Source organism: Vigna unguiculata, chromosome 8, assembly GCF_004118075.2.
Source record: "Vigna unguiculata cultivar IT97K-499-35 chromosome 8, ASM411807v1, whole genome shotgun sequence".
Taxonomy (NCBI): Eukaryota; Viridiplantae; Streptophyta; class Magnoliopsida; order Fabales; family Fabaceae; genus Vigna; species Vigna unguiculata.
In genome coordinates this window covers 18,024,432-18,044,874 of record NC_040286.1, presented here as the reverse complement: position 1 = coordinate 18,044,874, position 20,443 = coordinate 18,024,432, and the positions used below count along the sequence as shown (strand labels likewise).

The window sequence follows — 20,443 nt, the reverse complement described above, 5'->3', positions numbered from 1 at the left end:
GAGGAAACCAAGAAGGAGGACTCTAGCCTAAGTTGATTCACAAAAGGAGAGGAGTCTGGAGTCATCTCAACAGAATTTCTTAGTATTTTCATGAATGAAAATACAAGGGTCCTAAGCTCTCTATTTATAGGCTAAAATGAGACCAAGGAGTCTCCCAAAAGTGGAGGGAAAAAGGAGTCTAGGAAGTTGAATTTTGGAGCCAAAAAGGAGCATGTGGGAGGTGTGACTTGCCACCTAAGCAAGTCACACTTGTCTTGCCATGGGAAGCTAACTCTCATCCTTGGAGATCAAGTTTGAGAAGCTTCTAGGCTTTTCTAGAGTAGACACACTACTCTTGGCCCATTTGGCCCAATTCCCCTTTTTGGTCCAAAATTACTTCTAAAGCCCAATTTCCTCTAAGGCCCAATACATGGCCCAAAGAAAACCCTATTCTACTAGACCCAAAATACAAAGCCCAAAATAAAATCCTAATCTAGTATTTACAAGCAAAGTGTCCTAGGCTAGGTCTTCACATCTTCCTTGGCCCATGTGAAGTTCATCTTGGGCCTTGCATGCGCATTTAAGGCCCATTCCTCTTGTATTCTCCTAACCATAAAAAGAATCAAGACAATTAAAGATAGCATAAAAGAATGGCCCAATAAAAGTATAAGGCCCAAAATGATTATTTATTTAATGACAAAGAAAAACTAAATTGGCCAGGCCATTGGCCCAAGCTGAAAAGCCTTGTAGGGTGATATTCATCATCCCCTCCCTTTTGAAGAGGATCTATCCTTAGATCTAGAGGATTCTTTAAGGCCCACAGCTTTGAAAGCTTGATTCCTCCAGGACAAAAAACACATCTACAAAAATCATCAAATAAATTCTCATTAAAATTCTGGACATGATGTAGACTATGTTTTCCGAAGACACAACAATGGGATTTTATGTTTGGAAATATTTTCAATGAAACCCACTTCACTAAAACATTGATTTTCACTTTGACCTAATTGAGTCCAAAAAGGTAATTCTAAGTCAGAGATTGACTTTTGCAAATCGTTTGAGGAATATGGAATGATTGGTGAAGATGGAAAAACAATTTTAGGGAGAGTTAAGACAAAAGTATTAATGACTAATAAAGAAAAGTTGAAAGATGGAATTACTCCCTTGAAGTCTATGCAAGGAACTGTAGGATGTTGTATCTCTACTTCCCTAAGCATTATTTCTTTCCTCTCAATCTCTTCCTCTTTTCTTTTAAACTCTGCCTCTTGTCTTACTCTTTTTTCCTCTTCATATTCTATTCTCTTTTCTTCCTCCTTTTGTTTTCTCAACTTTTCCTCTTCTTCTCTCAATTCTTGCTCAAATTTCTCTCTTTCTTTTTGCTCTCTTTTCTGAATTCTTATTTTTTTCTTTTTCTTCCAACTCCCTCATCTCTCTTAAGAGTATTGTGAGTTTTTCCTCCTTCCTTCTTGCTATCTCAATTTTCTTTTTCTCTATCTCACGATCAAAATCAAAGGAAGGTGGTATGAATGTTCTTCTCATGCATGCTCTTAACTCACTCCAATTTTGAATGGGAGATTTTCTTCCTTTTTCCACTCTAAACTGCCTATAATCCCACCACTCTCTTGCATGTCCTACAAAACTTGAAATGCACAAAGTAAGAAAGTAGTATTTACTATGTCTAAGATGGAATGATTGCACCAAATCATCTATTTCCCTCTCCCAAGATATGTATGATAATGCACTTATGTCCTCACCAAAGAAAGGGAATGTACTCTCATGTGTATGATGCATTTTATCTTCACTATGACTACCTAAATGCAATCTATTGTACAAACGATAACTCATTTTGGAAAACACTTTTGAAACACTTATCTAAACAACTTTTCACAAAGAAACTTTAGGAATTTTAAAGAGAATATAAAGGAAAAGATTTCTAGAGATGTTCCCAGGAAAGGGAGGTGAGTCTCATGGACAGGCTTAGAAACCAAACCTTTCCTAGCCAGAAATCTCTAAATTTCTTTCACAAAAATTCTCAATAAAATTTCCCAACAAGGCAGATCTTAATTGTGAAAAACAACTTCAAAAGTGTGTGAAATCTTATGACCAAAGAAAGGTCAACTAAGTGTTTAAAGATTTGCACCTAGATATCACAGTGACCTAAAACATAGAACCAATCATACAAATTACACAAAACCTTGACATTTAAAACATAAAGGCAGTAAACATAAAAACTGAAAACATAAACTAGACGAAAATCCTAAGTGAAAATTCAAGTGGCCTTTGGAACCCCTTGAACCTCACACTACACCTAAAACTATTACAATTAAATGCTAAGGATGGGATTGCTCTAAAGCATTTTCCCACCTAAGCTAAATAAAAGGAGAAAACTGAAAGAAAGAAAATTACACAATCCGTGACATCAAAACAGCAAAAACCAAAATAAAACTATGCTATGCCAAGCTATGTCTCTCAAGCTCTCGGTCCAGCCTCCAAAGTGTGTCTCCCTCAAGTGTTTGCTTTGAATTTTCTCCTTTGTGAACTTGACTTGTAGCTTGGAGTTCCACTTTGGTTTCCACCTCCTAGGATGCTACCTTGAGTATTTGGTTACCTCCAAAGAAATCTTCCACCAAGAATGTAACACCAAACCAAAGAAGCCAATAAGGAAAAACAAGAAAAGCTTAAATGAAAGAAGAGCTAAACTCAAGTGGAATATAGTTGAAACATACTCAAAGATTTAACAAAGAAAGACAAACTAGAAATAAGGCAAACAAACAAGTTAAGCACTCAAATGAATTACCTAAAGAATGGCACTAGAATTGAAGAGAAAATCTGAAAAAGAAGTGCTCAAACATGAAGCTTATAGTACTCATTGCAATAGTGCCAAATGAAGGGAAGAATCCACTTGAAATTAAGGCAACTCAAGGCAATATAGAGCACACACCTAAGCCAAGAATTATATCAACAAAGAGCACTTAAAACACAGCAAAACGCACATAAAACAACACTGAAAATGAATTTTCCAGAAACTAGCAGTGCAGAAAACGCTGATTGATGCCTCAACTTCACAGATTTTTCATATTTTTTGTACTCAACATTTTTTAGTGATTCTTTTTTTTTCGTCTATCTCTCTTCTTTAAGAGGCAAAAATCAGAAAAAACTTTTGTCGAACCATGTGTTCAGGATAAATCACAAACAGTAGGTTTGCGTGCAGTGAAAACTGAAAATAGAGATGGTAGCATAGTTGCTCACGAAAATTGAGAAAATGTTCTATGAAATTCAAGTAGAATGAACTTGATTATGATATAGAATCAAGCATGAATCATAGAAGAACATTTAGAACACACAAAAGCAAGAATCCAATCGGTGAAATGGATCAAAAAAGTGAGAACATGCCTTACACATCCACAAGCATCACTTTAATGTTCATTGCTCTTTTGTGTGATGTAGGACTTGGTTCTCCTCAAGAAAATGTAGAAAATAGCAAATGAAACAAAAATGGAGATGAAACAAAACACTTAAACATGAATTAAGACAAAACACAAGATGATAAACTGAAAATAAATGGAAACCACCGAATGAAAATGAAGAACACACTAGGAAGCAAAGAAAATGTTGTTAGAAAAATAAATGGAACTTAAGAACAAATGTGAACCAAAAATCATGGAGATCTACCATTTGAATCCATAGAATTCATGTAGACTCATAGATGTTCGGTTGATTTGAAGGAAACTTGAAGAAAACTCAAAGAAAATGGAAGAACAACACAAAAAGTGAAAGAACACAAAGAAAAATGGATGAACAACACCAAAATTGAAAGAAAAACCACAAGGAAGATGAACTTATCTCTTGACGTCAAAATTGATAAACCAAGGCTCTAGATACCACATGATGAGTCCATCTTCCAGAGTAAGGAAGCCAAGGAGAAGCCATGCGGAATTGATGAGGCTTCCATGGAGAAGGATGAAGGTGCGGAAGCTAGAAGATGAGAGGAGAAATGATGCGGCAATGGTGTTTGGAGAAGCTCTCAAGTGAGGTTGGGCCAACACTCAAGGAAGGGGGCTAGAGGAAACCAAGAAGGAGAACTCTAGCCTAAGTTGATTCACAAAAAGAGAGGAGTCTGGAGTCATCTCAACAAAATTTCTCTAGTATTTTCATGAATGAAAATACAAGGGTCCTAAGCTCTCTATTTATAGGTTAAAATGAGACCAAGGAGTCTCCAAAAAGTGGAGGGAAAAAGGAGTCTAGAAAGTTGAATTTTAGAGCCAAAAAGGAGCATGTGGGAGGTGTGACTTGCCACCTAAGCAAGTCACACTTGTCTTGCCATGGGAAGCTAAATCTCATCCTTGGAGAGCAAGTTTGAGAAGCTTCTAGGCTTTTCTAGAGTAGACACACTACTCTTGGCCCATTTGGCCCAATTTCCCTTTTTGGTCCAGAATTACTTCTAAAGCCCAATTTCCTCTAAGGCCCAATACATGACCCAAAGAAAACCCTATTCTACTAGACCCAAAATACAAAGCCCAAAATAAAATCCTAATCTAGTATTTACAAGCAAAGTGTCTTAGATTAGGTCTTCACATCTTCCTTGGCCCATGTGAAGTTCATCTTGGGCCTTGCATGCGCATTTAAGGCCCATTCCTCTTGTATTCTCCTAGCCATAAAAAGAATCAAGACAATTAAAGATAGCACAAAAGAATGGCCCAATAAAAGTATAAGGCCCAAAATGATTATTTATTTAATGACAAAGAAAAACTAAATTGGCCAGGCCATTGGCCCAAGCTGAAAAGCCCTGTAGGGTGATATTCATCAGGAGGTTTATGTAACCCTCAGCCAAACATTCCGATCTTCAGCCGAGGACCTTCCGAGGTGATGTGGGAGGTTTATGTAACCCTCAGCCAAACATTCCGATCTGCCTAACCCTCGCCTGAGGACCTTCCGAGGTGATGTGGGAGGTTCATGTAAGCCTCAGTCGAACATTCCGATCTGCCTAACCCTCAATCGAGGACCTTCTGAGGTGACGTGGGAGGTTTATGTAACCCTCAACTGATGAAGGATTATCTTGTTTCCTTTTAGAGTTATGAATATGGTGAAGTTGTTTAAGAAAACTTTTTGAAAATTCCCACTGGACATTAAGATAACATGCTATCTAGATGTGAAGGTTCATTTCTCAAGCTCATGAAAGGAAGAAGAGAGTTGGATTCAAGCTTAAACACACACGGCAATAACAACACTAAAGAGCAAAATGAAAGAAGAAACAATAAAAATGGAAAGCATAGAAGATGAAGAATGGAAGAAGTACGCCACTCATAGGGGGCGATCTAAGCCAACCAAGCCCTAGAGATGAGTGATGGTGCCGCCACTTGCAAGCAAGATAAGGCAAAGGTGAGTTCACTTCTAGGAAGGAGAGCTCACGAAAATTGATGGTTGAATGCACAAAGTTTATAACAAAATGATCAACCCTTTTACAAGACAAGGAACAGCCTTTAAATAGGAGTTCATAGGGGTCCTTTAGCAAATACAAAAACATGGAAAAGGATTAACTAGCAAACCCTAAACCTAATGTGAGAGTGAGTCTTGGCCAAGTGAAGGGAGATGATTGGTGGAGGCATTCCCATGAGGATTCTAGGCCAAAAGAGGAAGGAGACCAAGTGACCTTCTAAGGCATAAACCACAAAGGCAAAAGAAAACAAGGTACATGTCTACTTTTGCTTTTGCTTTATGCTTTTTGCTTTCCTCTCTCTTCCACTTCATCCAAGTGCTCCAATCACCAAGTGCCACCTAGCCATGCTCTACTTTCTCTTAATTACCTACAAAACAAGACAAACAAGGATTAACATGTTGGTTTAAGTTAATCTAATCTTGGTCAAAGGTCAACTTTGGATCAAAGTCAACAAGTCAACCAAAATAAATCAACTAGAAACCAACTTAGGGAATTCAAACTAAAGTAATGCAAAACAAAGATAAAGGTGATGGAATAGAAGACTCCCCTCTAGACATGCTTCTAGTGATCCTTCTTGAGGGAGCTTCTAAGGAGGTGGTCATGCCTTCATCATCCTCCCCTTCTTGGAGAGAATTCAACCACGAATTCTTAAACCCTACATCAAAAGGAGAAAGGTCACAAACATTAAATGAGTTACTTATGTTGTAGCTTGGGGGTAAGTCTAACTCATAAGCATTGTTGTTAATTCTCCTAATGACTTGAAAGGGGCCATCCCCTCTAGGGAGGAGCTTAGACTTCCTTTGAGTAGGGAATCTCTCCTTTCTCAAGTGAATCCAAACCCAATCTCCCTCTTGGAAGATGACTTCCTTTCTTCCCTTATTACCATCCTCTTGTTGTTTCTTAACTCTCCTCTCAATGGTTTCCTTGACTTGTGAATGCAAGTCTTGGATGTACTTGGCTTTGGCCTCACCATCTTGGCAAGTCCATGTCTCATGAGTGGGTAGGAGAAAGAGGTCTAAGGGAGTTAGGGGATTGAACCCATACACAACCTCAAAAGGGGAATGAGAAGTAGTGGAGTGCACAACCCTATTGTAGGCAAACTCTATATGGGGAAGAAGTTCCTCCCACTCTCTAATGTTTTGCACTATCATACATCTTAGCATTTGACCTAGGGTTCTATTAACCACCTCGGTTTGGCCATCACTTTGGGGATGACAAGTGGTGGAGAAAAGAAGCTTGGTGCCAAGTTTACCCCACAAGGTTCTCCAAAAATGGCTTAGGAACTTGGAGTCCCTATCACTTACAATGGACCTAGGTAGGCCATGTAGTCTTACCACTTCCTTGAAGAAAAGATTTGCAATATAAGTTGCATCATCAATCTTATGGCAAGGAATGAAATGGGCCATCTTAGAGAACCTATCCGCCACTACAAAAATGGAATCCCTACCTTTTTTGGTCCTTGGGAGGCCAAAGACAAAATTCATAGAAATGTCAACCCAAGGCTTGGAAGGGATAGGCAAGAGGGTGTAAAGACCATGGGGTTGGACTCTAGACGTGGCTTTCATGCATGCTATGCAACCTTTGCAATGCCTATCTACATGCTTCCTCATGTGAGGCCAATAGAAGTGTTCTTTCAAGACTTCCAAAGTCTTGTTTGGCCCAAAATGCCCCATTAATCCTCCCTCATGTACCTCTCTAATGAATGAGGCTCTTAAGGAACCTTGGGGAATGCAAAGTCTCTTACCTTTGAAAAGATATTGATTGAGAAGGTAAAAGTCTTTGTAAGCCCCTTGGTGGCACTCACTAAGAATGGGGGAGAAATCAACATCCTTTGGATACAATTCCTTAATATGATCAAAACTAAGAAATTTAGTTTCAAGAATGGAAAGGAGGGAATGCCTTCTTGAAAGTGCATCTGCCACAATGTTAGCCTTTCCTTGCTTATGTTTGATCACATATGGGAATTGTTCTAAGAACTCTACCCACCTAGCATGTCTCTTGTTTAACTTACCTTGGCTTTTCAAAAATTTGAGTGACTCATGGTCACTATGTATCACAAACTCCTTTGAAAGAAGATAGTGTTGCCAAGTTTGCAAAGTTCTCACAAGGGCATAAAGCTCTTTGTCATAGGTGGAGTAGTTGATGTGACTCCCCTTGAGTTTCTCACTAAAATAAGCTATGGGGTGCCCTTCTTGGAGAAGCACGACCCCAATGCCTACATTGGATGCATCACACTCAATTTCAAAAGTTTTGGAGAAGTTAGGGAGGGCTAAGAGTGGTGCATTGATCAATTTTTGTTTTGAAGTTTCAAAAGCCTTTTCTTGATCTTTGCCACACTTATAGGCCACACCTTTCTTGACTAATTTTCATTGAGAGGGGCGGCTATGGTGCTAAAGTTTGGCACAAACCTCCTATAGAAACTAGCTAACCCATGGAAAAACCTAAGCTCACTTACATTCTTTGGGGGAGGCCAATCCTTGATGGCCATCACTTTTTCTTGGTCCACATGGACCCCATGTTGATTTATTTTGAAACCTAGGAAGATCACATGATCCATCCCAAACACACATTTCTCCATGTTAGCATACAAGGATGCCTTCCTTAAGGTTTCTAACACACTCCTTAAATGATGCAAGTGGTCATCTTGAGACATACTATAAATGAGAATGTCATCAAAGTACACCACAACAAACTTCCCTAAGAACTCTCTAAGAACATGGTGCATGAGTCTCATGAATGTACTAGGTGCATTGGTCAAGCCAAAAGGCATAACTAACCACTCATATAATCCAAACTTAGTCTTGAAAGAGGTTTTCCATTCATCACCTTCTTTGATTCTAATTTGATTGTACCCACTCTTCAAGTCTATTTTAGAAAATATGGTTGCACCATGTAACTCATCAATCAAATCATCTAATCTAGGAATAGGATGCCTATACTTGATGGTTATGTTGTTGATAGCCCTACAATCTATGCACATTCTCCATGTTCCATCCTTTTTGGGGACAAGAATCACGGGCATTGCACAAGGACTCATGCTATGTTGCACCCACCCCTTTTCTAACAACTCATTCACTTGTTTTTGAATTTCCTTAGCCTCCTCGGGACTAGTCCTATAGGCTGGCCTATTAGGCAAAGATGAGCCTTGTATGAAATCAATTTGGTGTTCTATACCTCTTAGGGGTGGGAGACCCTTTGGAGGTTCTTGAAAAACATCTTTGAACTCATTTAAGACTAATGACAAGTCCAAGGGACATCTAGAGTGAGAGTTTTGGAAGGAGGGGCAAGATTCACTAGGATAAGCTAGGAAGATGGGTTTTTGGGCAAGCATTACCTTTTTCACCCCTTTGAGGGTGATCATGCTCTTCTTGGACTCATTGCCATGCCCTTGCGCCTTCTTTTGCGCCTTCTCTTCTTTTCTTTTCTTTATCATTTGCAATTGATCCTTATTGACTTCTCTTGGTGAAAGAGGTAGTAATGTGATCTTTTTGCCTTGGAAGCTAAATGTAAACTTGTTGGCATGGCCATCATGAAAAGCTTTCCTATCAAATTGCCATGGCCTTCCTAATAAAATGTGGGTTGCTTCCATGGGCACTAAGTCACATAATACCTCATCTTTGTAGTTTCCAATGGAGAAGTTAATAAGGACTTGTTTGTCCACTTTAATCTCACCTTCCTCACTAAGCCAAGAAAGCTTATAGGGCTTGGCATGAGGGATGGTTTTCAAGCCAAGCTTGTCCACAACTCTTGTGCTAGCCACATTAACACAACTTCCACTATCAATTATGAGGGAGCAAGTTTTGTTGTTGATTTGGCACCTTGAGTGAAAAATATTTTCTCTTTGGTTTTCAAATTCTTTAGGCACTTAGCCTAGCATGCGCCTAACCACCAACAAACCTCCTTCATTAGGTTTGGTTTCATCCTCACTTGAAGATTGGGAAGAAGTGTGGGAGGAAGAACCTTTAGGGGAGGGGGGAGAAGAATGTTCACTTTCAACCTCTCCTTTAGGGTTCAAGATCATGTTCCTCTTTGTTGGGCAATTTGAAGCAATGTGACCATAGCCCAAACACTTAAAACATTTGATGGAACTAGTTCTTGAACTTTGAGAAGAGTTTGCACTTTCATGGGAGGTTTTAGACGAATTAGTCCTAGGTGGGTGGTCTTTGGAAGGTGGTTTCTCATCCTTTCTTTCTTTTCCTTTCCAAGTTCTAGAGTAGTATTCATTGTATGAAGTATTCCTCTTGGCCTCTTATTTCTTTTTCAATTGACTTTCAACTTTTAAGGCCAAGTGTAAAATTTTGTCAAGAGTGGAATACTCATACAACTCAACTACATCTTGAACTTCTCTTCTAAGACCACTCACAAATCTAGCTACCTTTTCTTCTTCACTTTCAAATTGGAGTTCTACTTTGAGAAGCATGGACTCCATCATTTTAAAATATTCATTCACACACATAGACCCTTATTGAAGCCTTTGGAGCTTCAAAAGAGTCTCCCTCCTATAGTAGGAAGGAACAAATCTAGCGCGCATCAAAGTTTTAATGTCCATCGAAGAGGCCGCGGGTGGCTCTTGGTTAATATTGTCCATACACAATTGATGCCACCATGTCATGGCATAATCTTCAAATTCTAAAACTACTAAATCTACTTGTTCTTGATCACCAACTAAATGAATGTTGAAGATTTGGTCCACTTTTTGCTCCCACTCTATGTAGAGGTTTGGGTCATTCTCCCCCTTGAACTTTGGAATCTTGATTGGTGGAGGTTGTCTTTGTGGGAGTTGATTGCGCCTTCCACCACCATCATAGCCGTGCCTTCTTCTTCTTCCACCATGGCTAGAGTTCTCGGAAGAGGACCTCCTCCTTCTCCTCTCATCTTCCCTAAGCTCAAGTCTTTGGATGTGCTCTTGTAGGAAGATCTCACTTTGCCTCCTATCCACCCTCAATTGGTCAAAAGTTTCTCTCCTACTAACTTCCATCTCACGTAAGATGTTGGCAAGGGTCATTTGTTCACTTTCTTGGGCCATAGGAGTCACCATGGGAGGGGAATAAGGTGAGACCGACTCCTCCTCTTCTTCTACCTCTAAGATTGGATCCATATTCATGTTCCTACACCAAATACTCACCAAAAACCGAGACAATGAAGAGGTTAGCTAACAAAAAATTCCAAACCCGAGACCAAGTGTGGTCTTCTCAAGCACCCAAGTGTTTTTGATCACACTCCCAAAGCACACAAGCAAGGCTAGCACTCAAAAACCTTCCAAACAAGTGAAAATACCTTTAAAGAGATGAAAACCTTTTAAAAGCTCAAACAAGTGGCTCGGCCACAACACTCTAGGAAGACAAGGAAAAGAAAACTACTAAGACAAAACAAAGATTACCTAAAGACAAGCAAGCAAAGCTCAAAAAACAAGAAAGTTTAACTTCTAAGGAAACTTGTTTTTTGAAGACAAAACTTGAACAAGACTAAAGCAATGAAAAGCACTTTCAAAGACTCTATGGAAAGCATTTGAACAAGCCAAGATTATATATGCATACACCAAGAAAGATCATAACCAAGTTAAAGCATGGAACTAATTTGCCAATATCACCCAAAATCCAAGTATAAAATTTGGTAGCATAACACCTAGTAAAAATGGCCAAATGGATTCACCAAGCAACACATTAGCTCTCGGCCAAACTGTTTTTGGTCATGAAAATAATTTTTCTTTTCAAAACTAGGTACTTAAGATGATGAGAAGGATATTTTAGGGTGTCTTGAACACTTAGTTCCCAAAAAAATTAGGTCAAAATCAATTTCAAGGAGCATACAACAACAAAAGACATAGATTTCATGCAATAGCTCAAATACTTAGAAACAAGAACAAGAAAACTCAAAGAAGCATATGACAAGAGACTCAAGCATCCAAAGACATGTTATCTAACCACATTTAGGAGCAAAAGAGTCACAAAACCGAAGCCAAAATTGCCACAACATAACCTAAAAACGTTGTTTTTCGTATTCTCGGCAACTCTGACCTTTGCTCACTCATTTGATAATAACTCTCTCCACAGAACTCCAAATGCGTTAATTCTTTTTTTGTTGGAAACTAGACCCACAGAGCTTTCTTTTGATATAAAGAATGTTACTTTTGGACCACTGAGCTAGCTGCAGTTTAATCTTTTAAAATCATGAACAGTTTCTACCAGCATTGTTTTTATGTGGACCATTCAAAGATAGCTACACAAGACAAGGTTAAAACATGAAAACACCATATTCCCGGACAACCAGGCTCTGATACCAAATGATGAAGGATTATCTTGTTTCCTTTTAGAGTTATGAATATGGTGAAGTTGTTTAAGAAAGCTTTTTGAAAATTCCCACTGGACATTAAGATAACATACTATCTCATGAAAGGAAGAAGAGAGTTGGATTCAAGCTTAAACACACACGGCAATAACAACACTAAAGAGCAAAATGAAAGAAGAAACAATAAAAAGGGAAAGCATAGAAGATGAAGAATGGAAGAAGCACGCCACTCATAGGGGGCGATCTAAGCCAACCAAGCCCTAGAGATGAGTGATGGTGCCGCCACTTACAAGCAAGATAAGGCAAAGGTGAGTTCACTTCTAGGAAGGAGAGCTCACGAAAATTGGTGGTTGAATGCACAAAGTTTATAACAAAATGATCAACCCTTTTACAAGATAAGGAGCACCCTTTAAATAGGAGTTCATAGGGGTCCTTTAGCAAATACGAAAACATGAAAAAGGATTAACTAGCAAACCCTAAACCTAATGTGAGAGTGAGTCTTGGCCAAGTGAAGGGAGATGATTGGTGGAGGCATTCCCATGAGGATTCTAGGCCAAAAGAGGAAGGAGACCAAATGACCTTCTAAGGCATAAACCACAAAGACAAAAGAAAACAAGGTACATGTCTACTTTTGCTTTTGCTTTATGCTTTTTGCTTTCCTCTCTCTTCCACTTCATCCAAGTGCTCCAATCACCAAGTGCCACCTAGCCATGCTCTACTTTCTCTTAATTACCTACAAAATAAGACAAACAAGGATTAACATGTTGGTTTAAGTTAATCTAATCTTGGTCAAAGGTCAACTTTGGATCAAAGTCAACAAGTCAACCAAAATAAATCAACTAGAAACCAACTTAGGGAATTCAAACTAAAGTAATGCAAAACAAAGATAAAGGTGATGGAATAGAAGACTCCCCTCTAGACATGCTTCTAGTGATCCTTCTTGAGGGAGCTTCTAAGGAGGTGGTCATGCCTTCATCATCCACCAAACATTCTGATCTGCCTAACCCTTAGCCGAGGACCTTCTGAGGTGATGTGGGAGGTTCATGTCACCCTAAGTCAGACATTCGAATCTGCCTAACCCTCAGCCGAGTACCTTCCGAGGTGATGTGGGAGGTTTATGTAACCCTCAGCCAAACAATTCGATCTGCCTAACCCTTAGCCGAGGACCTTCCGAGGTGACGCCTGGGTTGAGATCCCAGTTCGTGCCCGACCCAAGTCCGATCTGAGGGGTTTTTGTCGATTCACGAGGTTTTCCCGACTTTTAGTCGAGCTGAAAGATTTGTCGATTACGGGTTTTTCCCAACCTTTAGTTGCGCTAAAGGATCTGTCGATTACGAGTTTTACTCGACCCTTAAACGAGCTAAAGGATTTGTCGATTGTGGGTTTTTCCCGACCTTTAGCCGAGCTAGAGGATTTGTCGATTGTGGGTTTTACCCGACCTTTAGCCGAGCTAAAGGATCTGTCGATTGCAGGTTTTTCCCGACCTTTAGCCGAATAAAAGGATTTGTCAATTGCGGGGTTTTCCCAACCTTTAGCTGAGCTAGAGGATTTGTCCATTGCGGGTTTTTCCCGACCTTTAGCTGAGCTAGAGGATTTTTCGATTGCGGGTTTTTCCCGACCTTTAGCCGAGCTAAAGGATTTGTCAATTGCGGGTTTTTCCTGACCTTTGGCCGAGCTAAAGGATTTGTCGATTGCGGGTTTTTCTCGACCTTTAGCCAAGCTAAAGGATTTATTGATACTTCTGGTTGGAACAAAGAGATCATATTAACATTCATCTGACCTCGTTAAAAAACCCTTATGTTCTTGTAAGGGAAAAAGAGTGTCGGGTTATTACATAATATTCAAAAAATCAACTAAAATAAAAACGAAGTACTGTTGCGTTCCATGTGCGAGGAATCGCTTTTCCGTCTAGGGTTTCTAGCTCTTAGGCACCCTGTCCTAGTGCTTGCTTTATCCTGAAGGGCCCTGTCCATTTCGGGGAGAGCTTGTTTTCTAGTTGCAAGGGATGGGCTCTTCGTAGGACGAGGTCGCCTTCTGTGAACGCGCGTGGTTTGACCTTGGTACTATACCGGGATTCCACTTTTCTCTTTATGGCCTCACTATTAACCCTAGCCCTTTCTCGAGCTTCTTCTAGTGTGTCTAGATTCGCACGGAATCCCTCCTCGGAGGAAGCGGTAGTAAAATATTGGACTCTCCATGTCGGTTGCAAGATCTCTATGGGAAGTACTGCGTCTGTGCCATACACCAGGCCGAACGGAGTTTCTCGCGTTGATGTTTGAGGCGTTGTATGGTATGACAACAAGATTCCAGGTAATTCCTCTGCCCAGTCTGCTTTTGCCGAAGATATCCTCCTTCGGATTGCCCTTAGTATGACCTTGTTAGCCGCTTCTGCCTGTCTGTTTGTCTGGGGATGTTCCACTAAGGTGAAGGCTTGACGAATTCCCATTCAACGCAGGCCTCGCGAAGTATGCTTCCTGTGAATTTAGTTCCATTGTCGGATATCAATCTCTTAGGTGTCCCGAATCGGCATACTATTTGTTTCCAGACGAAGTTTTTTACTCGTGCAGCTGTAATGGTCGTGACGGCTTCAACTTCTATCCATTTAGTGAAATATTCGATGGCTACTATCAAGAATTTCACTTGTCTGGCTGAAGGGGAAACAACCCTAGTATGTCGATCCCCCAGGTATGGAAAGGCCATGGGGAGCTTATTGAATATAATTCTTCTAGAGGGGCTCGGTGCCAGTCTAAGTGTTTCTAACATTGGGCGCATTTCCGGGCGAAGTTCTGACAGTCTTGTCGCAGCGTGGGCCAATAATATCCGGCACGGATGATCTTTATGCCTAAAGCATGGCCACCAATGTGACTGCCACATATTCCCTCGTGGAGTTCGGCCATAATTCGGAAGGCTTCGTTGTCTTTCACACATGTTAGAAGAGGTCTGCAGAATCCATATCGGAACAGCTTCCCATCAATCATGATGTATTTGGCTGCATTCTTCTTTATTATTTGTGCTTCACCTGGATCTTGTGGGAGGATGCCGTCAACGAGATACGTAATATAGGGGGCCATCCACGAGTTTGATGGTGAGTCATTGATTACTGATGAGAGGACTTCCAGTTGGTTGTCTTTTGGTAGTATTTCGGTGGCGGATACTCTAGGTGTTATCAATGTTTCCCGTATGACTGATCTGTGTTGCCTAGGTTTTGAACGACTTGCTAATTTGGACAGGAGGTCTGCGCGGCTGTTCTGTTCCCGCGGGACGTGCAGTAGTTCGAATGTAGCAAACGAGGAGGATAGGGTGCGCACAAATTCCAAGTATCGTGCCAACAAGGGATCTTTAGCTTGGAACTCGCTGAACACTTATCTTGTTACGAGGAGGGAGTCGCTTTTTGCCATTAGTCGGGAGGCTCCCAGCTCTTTGGCGAGAAGCATCCCTTCGATGAGTGCTTCGTATTCTGCCTGATTGTTGCTGGTACGGAAAGAGAAGCGTAACGCCTGTTTTATAAGGGATCCTTGGGGATCTTCCAGGATTATGCCTGCTCCGCTTCCTTTGGGACTTGATGCGCCATCAACAGATAAGACCCAAACACCCTCTGAGGACTTCTCTAATTAGGGACCTAGCGGGGTTAACTCGGCGACGAAGTCGGCTAACACTTCTGCCTTAACTGGTCCCCTGGGTTCGAATGTGATACTATACTGTGATAGTTCAATCGACCATTTAACGAGCCTTCTGGATACATCAGGTTTTTGTAAGATCTGTTTCACAGGTTGGTCGGTCATGATGATGACTGTATGAGCCTAGAAATAGGGGCGGAGCTGCCGAGTGGTGAAGATAATGGCTAGGGCTACCTTTTCGATCTTCTGATACTTAGTCTCAGCTCCTTTTAAAGTCTTGCTGACGAAATATATTGGTCGTTGCTCACCACTCTGCTCTTGGACGAGGGTCGTGCTAACTGCAAGGTCGATGACGGTTATGTACAACTTCAAAGTTTCTCCTGGCTGCGGTCGTCGTAGTATGAGAGGACTTGTGAGGTGCCTTTTTAGTTGCTGGAAAGCTTCTTCGCATTCCTCGCTCCATTGAAAACCTAGACCCTTGCGTAGGCATTTAAAGTAAGGGAAACCTCGGTCTCCCCCGCGTGGCAGGAACCTGGCCAAGGCTGCTATGCGTCCGGTGAGTCATTATACCTCCTCATGTTCGTGATCGCAGCACATTTTTCTGGGTTGGCCTCTATTCCCCTCTCGGTCAACAAAAAACCCAGAAACTTTCCATCTTTTACTCCGAACACACATTTATCGGGATTCAATTTTAATCCATATTTGTTGATGGTGGCGAACAGCTCGGCGAGGTCGTCACCATGAGTCACTACGGAGGTTGAGGTGACCACCATGTCCTCCACATACGCCTGTACCTTTTTTCCCAAGATTGGTTGCAGGACTCTATCCATCAGTCTCTGATACGTGGCTCTCACATTTTTGAGCCCAAAGGGCATTACTTTGTAGCAATAATTAGCGGCCTCACCCATGAAAGTCATCTTGTCTTCGTCTTCTGGGTGCATACGGATCTGGTTGTATCCCTAGTACACATCCAAGAAGCTGAGTAACCCACAACCTGATGCATTGTCCACCAGGGTATCGATGTTAGGTAAGGGGTAGGAGTCTTTGGGACATGCGTTGTTGAGATCGGTAAAGTCCACACACATCCTCCATTTTCCATTCGCTTTCTTGACCATTACTACGTTAGCTAGCCACTCCGGATATTGAATTTCGCGGATGTGATTTGCGGTCAACAACTTCCTTGTTTCTTCCCTGATGGCCTCTAGTTTTTCCAGAGACATCCTCCTCCTTCTTTGCACTTTTGGTTTGGCCTTTGTATCCATGTTCAACTTATGACTGATAAAGTTGGAATCGATTCCCACCATATCTAATGGGGACCAAGCAAAGGATCTCAGGTTAACTCGAAGTATTGACAACAGGTCCTGCTTGGTATTCTGTTTGAGGTCGTCCCCAATCTTCAGAATTTTTGTGTCACCCATGTTCACCTCCTTCACTCCTCCCACTAGTTGAGGTCTCCTATCTTCGTACCCTAAACGTGGATCGAGCGCCGAAGGAGACGAAGGGCCAACAGCAATAGCTAGGGTGTATGTTGTTCTCCTTATCCGGAGGCTGTTCTCGTAGCATTTTCTTGCTATTGCTTGGTCTACTTTGAGCGTGACTACTTTCCCTTCCGGGGCGAGAATTTCACCTTTAGATGAGCTGTTGAGACCACCGCTCCTAGCCATTTAAGGGAAGGTCACCCTAACAGGATGTTGTAGGATGAATGGGCCATGACAACAATATATCGAACGACAATCGTTTTGGCTGCGTAATCGTCTGCGAACATGGTGCGGAGGTCGAAGTACCCTCTGACCTCGACTAGATCCCCGGAAAAGCCTATCAGTACTCCATCGAAATATTGAAGCTGTTCTTGGAGTATACCAAAACCTGTGAAGGCGTCCCAAAACATGACATCCCCCGAACTTCCCTGGTCCACCAAGACACGATGAACCCTCCTCCCCATAGCGATTGCCGACACCACTACTGGGTCGTCCTCATAAGGAAGTACGTCAGCTCGGTCTTGGCTTGTGAAAACTACATTAGGGGACTGGGAGGAATCGTGCCATTCAAGCCCGGTAGTCATCACACTCCGGCAGTATCGCTTCCGACTGGCGGCCGTCGTTCCACCGCCTGCAAAACCACTAGCTATAGTGTTGAGATCGCCGTATATAGGGGTCTCATTGGGAGATTGTCATTTCTCCCCATTGTGCTCTTTCTCAGCGTATTTGTTTAAACAACCTTTGTCGTACAACCTTCGCAACTATTCCGCCAATGTGTAGCATCGCTCTATTTGATGGCCGAAGGCCTGATGGAACTTGCACCACGACTTGGGATCCCGACCAAGTATTCTGGTAGTCTTTTCGGGGAAACGGAGCAGATTTTTCGTTTCTGCGTCAGAGAGGATTTCCACTTGGGGCAAACCAAGGTTCCTGATCGTGTCGAACTTCCCTGGCCGTCTTACTGTGGATGTTTGTGCTACGTATGGGGCGAAACGGAGATCAGAGCTCTTAACTCGCGTTTCTTCGTATCCTCGTCGTCCATCTCGTCCCTTAGGCTCAGGTCTTGATATTTTTTCTTGCCTTCATTTGTGCTTCATTACATCTTCCGCTTCTATGTGTATGGAGACCCTAAGACGGACCTCTGCAAGGGAGATAGCCAGATTTTTTACGAGGGACTCACTGAATGAGTTGGCCCGAAGGCCTTTTACAAAAGCATCCACCAGAATCTCCTCATCCAGGTTAGGAATGTTTGTACTGGCATCACAGAAACGATTTAAGTAATCTCGTAGAGGCTCCTCGGTCCCCTGTCTCACATCAAACAAGTCGGACATTCGTGGGGGTTTCGCTCGGTTAGCAACAAATCGCTCAAGGAACATCCTGGCAAACATCGGGAAGGATGTTACCGTGGCTCTGGGTATGCCACTGAACCATTTCAACGCTGCTCCGGACAGTGTTCCTACAAATACTTTGCATCTCACGGCGTCGCTCCCCCCCTGAGACCAACATTTGGGCATTAAAGACTTTTAGGTGAGATTTTGGGTCGGCGCTGCCTGTGTAGGGGGTAACTTGGGGATATTGTATTGAAGTGGAACTTGTTCAGCCATGATGGTAGCAGAGAACGAGTGTCCTTGGTCTTCCACATTGATTCGACGACGTCCAAGGTTACGCTTCTCTCAGTCTTGTAACCGACGTAAGAGATCCCCATTGGCACGTCTCAAGTTTCCTTGCTCTCGGAGTGTGTCTTCCATCCTTTTCCTTGCCTCTTCTGCTTCTCTACTTGCTGCGACATGTTCCTTTCGAGCTTCATTTGCTCGATTGTGGGCTTCGTCTACCTTTTGGCGTATTTGCTCATTTTCACGTCGTAATTCTATGATTTGCCGTAACAATTCCCCGGTAGTAGGCTTAGTAGACTCAGTGTTTGCGTTATTCTGATGTCGTTCCTCCATCTTCAGAGGATTTTTGGTAAATGAACTTCTTTTAGGGTCTGGGAATCAGTTTTACCAGAGCCCTACAGAGCCCCACGGTGGGCGTCAATCTGTTCTTGCAGAAGAATGCCTGAGATGCACAGTGGGTACAACTCGTCCTCTTCGCCAGATACTCGATAATATTTCTCTTTCTCTCTTTTTTTTCTCCAAAAATGTCTACCTTTTCTTCAGAGTATGGTGCCTGCTTTATATCGGTCCTTCCTCGTCCTCCGTTGGGAATGCTGAAAACGGATGGGAACGTGGTCATGTACCCCCTACCAAGAGGGAAAGTGATGCGATTCTGAGAACAAATATCCCTCATAAATCGGTCGTAGATCGGCCAGAACACAAGTTCACTTAAAATCGACCTAGTATGTGGATCGGTTCTAGATGGACCCATAGATAGTTTGGTCACGTATTGGTCCAGGTCGCGTATTGACCTAGCTTATAGATTGGTCGTCTGTTGGCCCAACATCAAGATCGGTCTCAAATCGGCCCAAGACAGGATGACTTTATGACCTATCTGGCCCAGATCAACACAATGAATGGCATCAGCTAGGTCGGGCGAAGCTTGGTCGCCAGGGCGTACAGAATTCATGAAATTTTAAAATTTATTTTGTAGTTAATTGAAATCTTGTTGGAGTTCAATCCAACTTGGGCTTTGACTCTAGCCTACTTTATATGGGGGATTTGGGGGTTTAGGGCTTTTTCAACCCACTCATTTGGTGCTAATAAAATGGGGGACTTATTTTAGGAGTGAGTTAGGATTCAATTGACAAATTTAGAAAGGGGGAGTTGTAATGGATGATGGGGGCACCAATCGATCACTCTCATGGGAATGAAGAGGGCCTTTAACTTCTCTTACATCTTTTAAAGCAAAAGGGTGAGGAAGGAAACCTAAGTATCTAAGCTTTTCTCCAAAATTTTGTAACATACAACACAACCTAGGTTGATTCTAAAAAATCATGTATTTATTGTATTCAATAAATAATATTCTTCCATTACAAAAATATTTTTGAGATTTTTAGAATGAAAAAAAAAATTACAAAATGCAAAAAAATTTGGAAACCAAAATGGATCGAAGATGAAAGGACAATTCACATATTTAAAATTCATACAATTCCTTTTATATACTTCTTTTGTTCTAATTTTGAACAATTAACTAATTCAATTAAGGTTTAGTTAGTTGGATGATACCCACTTTCGGTCAAATGTGTTAGTTTGGTACTCTCTTTTTAAAAGGTGTCAATAAAGTCCCAATTTTTAAAAAAGTGTCTCAATTAGGTCTCATTCAGAAAAAAATTATTAACGCCGTTAACTTTATTCATGACTTTTACCACTAAATTTTAATATAAATATCGATAATTAATTTCGTAAGTCATTTTATATATCAACATTGTTAATGGCGTTAATATTTTTTTTTCAAATGGACCTAATTAAAGCATCTTTTTAAAAGTTGGGACTCGATTGACACATTTTTAAAAGCTGGCACCAAACTGACACATCTGAACGAAAGTGGGTATCATCCGACTAATTAAACCTTCAATTAATTATGTGAAAATGTATAATCAAATATTTTTGCTAGCTTGGCATTAACTTTCTCTCCTTTAGTTTGATAAGTAGTTGTAAAATACAATATGAAGTATCAAAGAGAGAAAATATACTCATTATTTTAATGCT

General features: G+C 41.3%; 1 protein-coding gene across 1 annotated transcript; it reads right to left on the bottom strand.

The window, feature by feature from the left end:
* Positions 1-17,881: 17,881 nt before the first annotated feature.
* On the bottom strand, positions 17,882-18,313 carry LOC114194955. The gene has a single exon (XM_028085357.1). It carries the CDS (start codon positions 18,311-18,313, stop codon positions 17,882-17,884), a length of 432 nt encoding a protein of 143 aa, XP_027941158.1.
* Between the last annotated feature and the right edge of the window lie 2,130 nt (positions 18,314-20,443).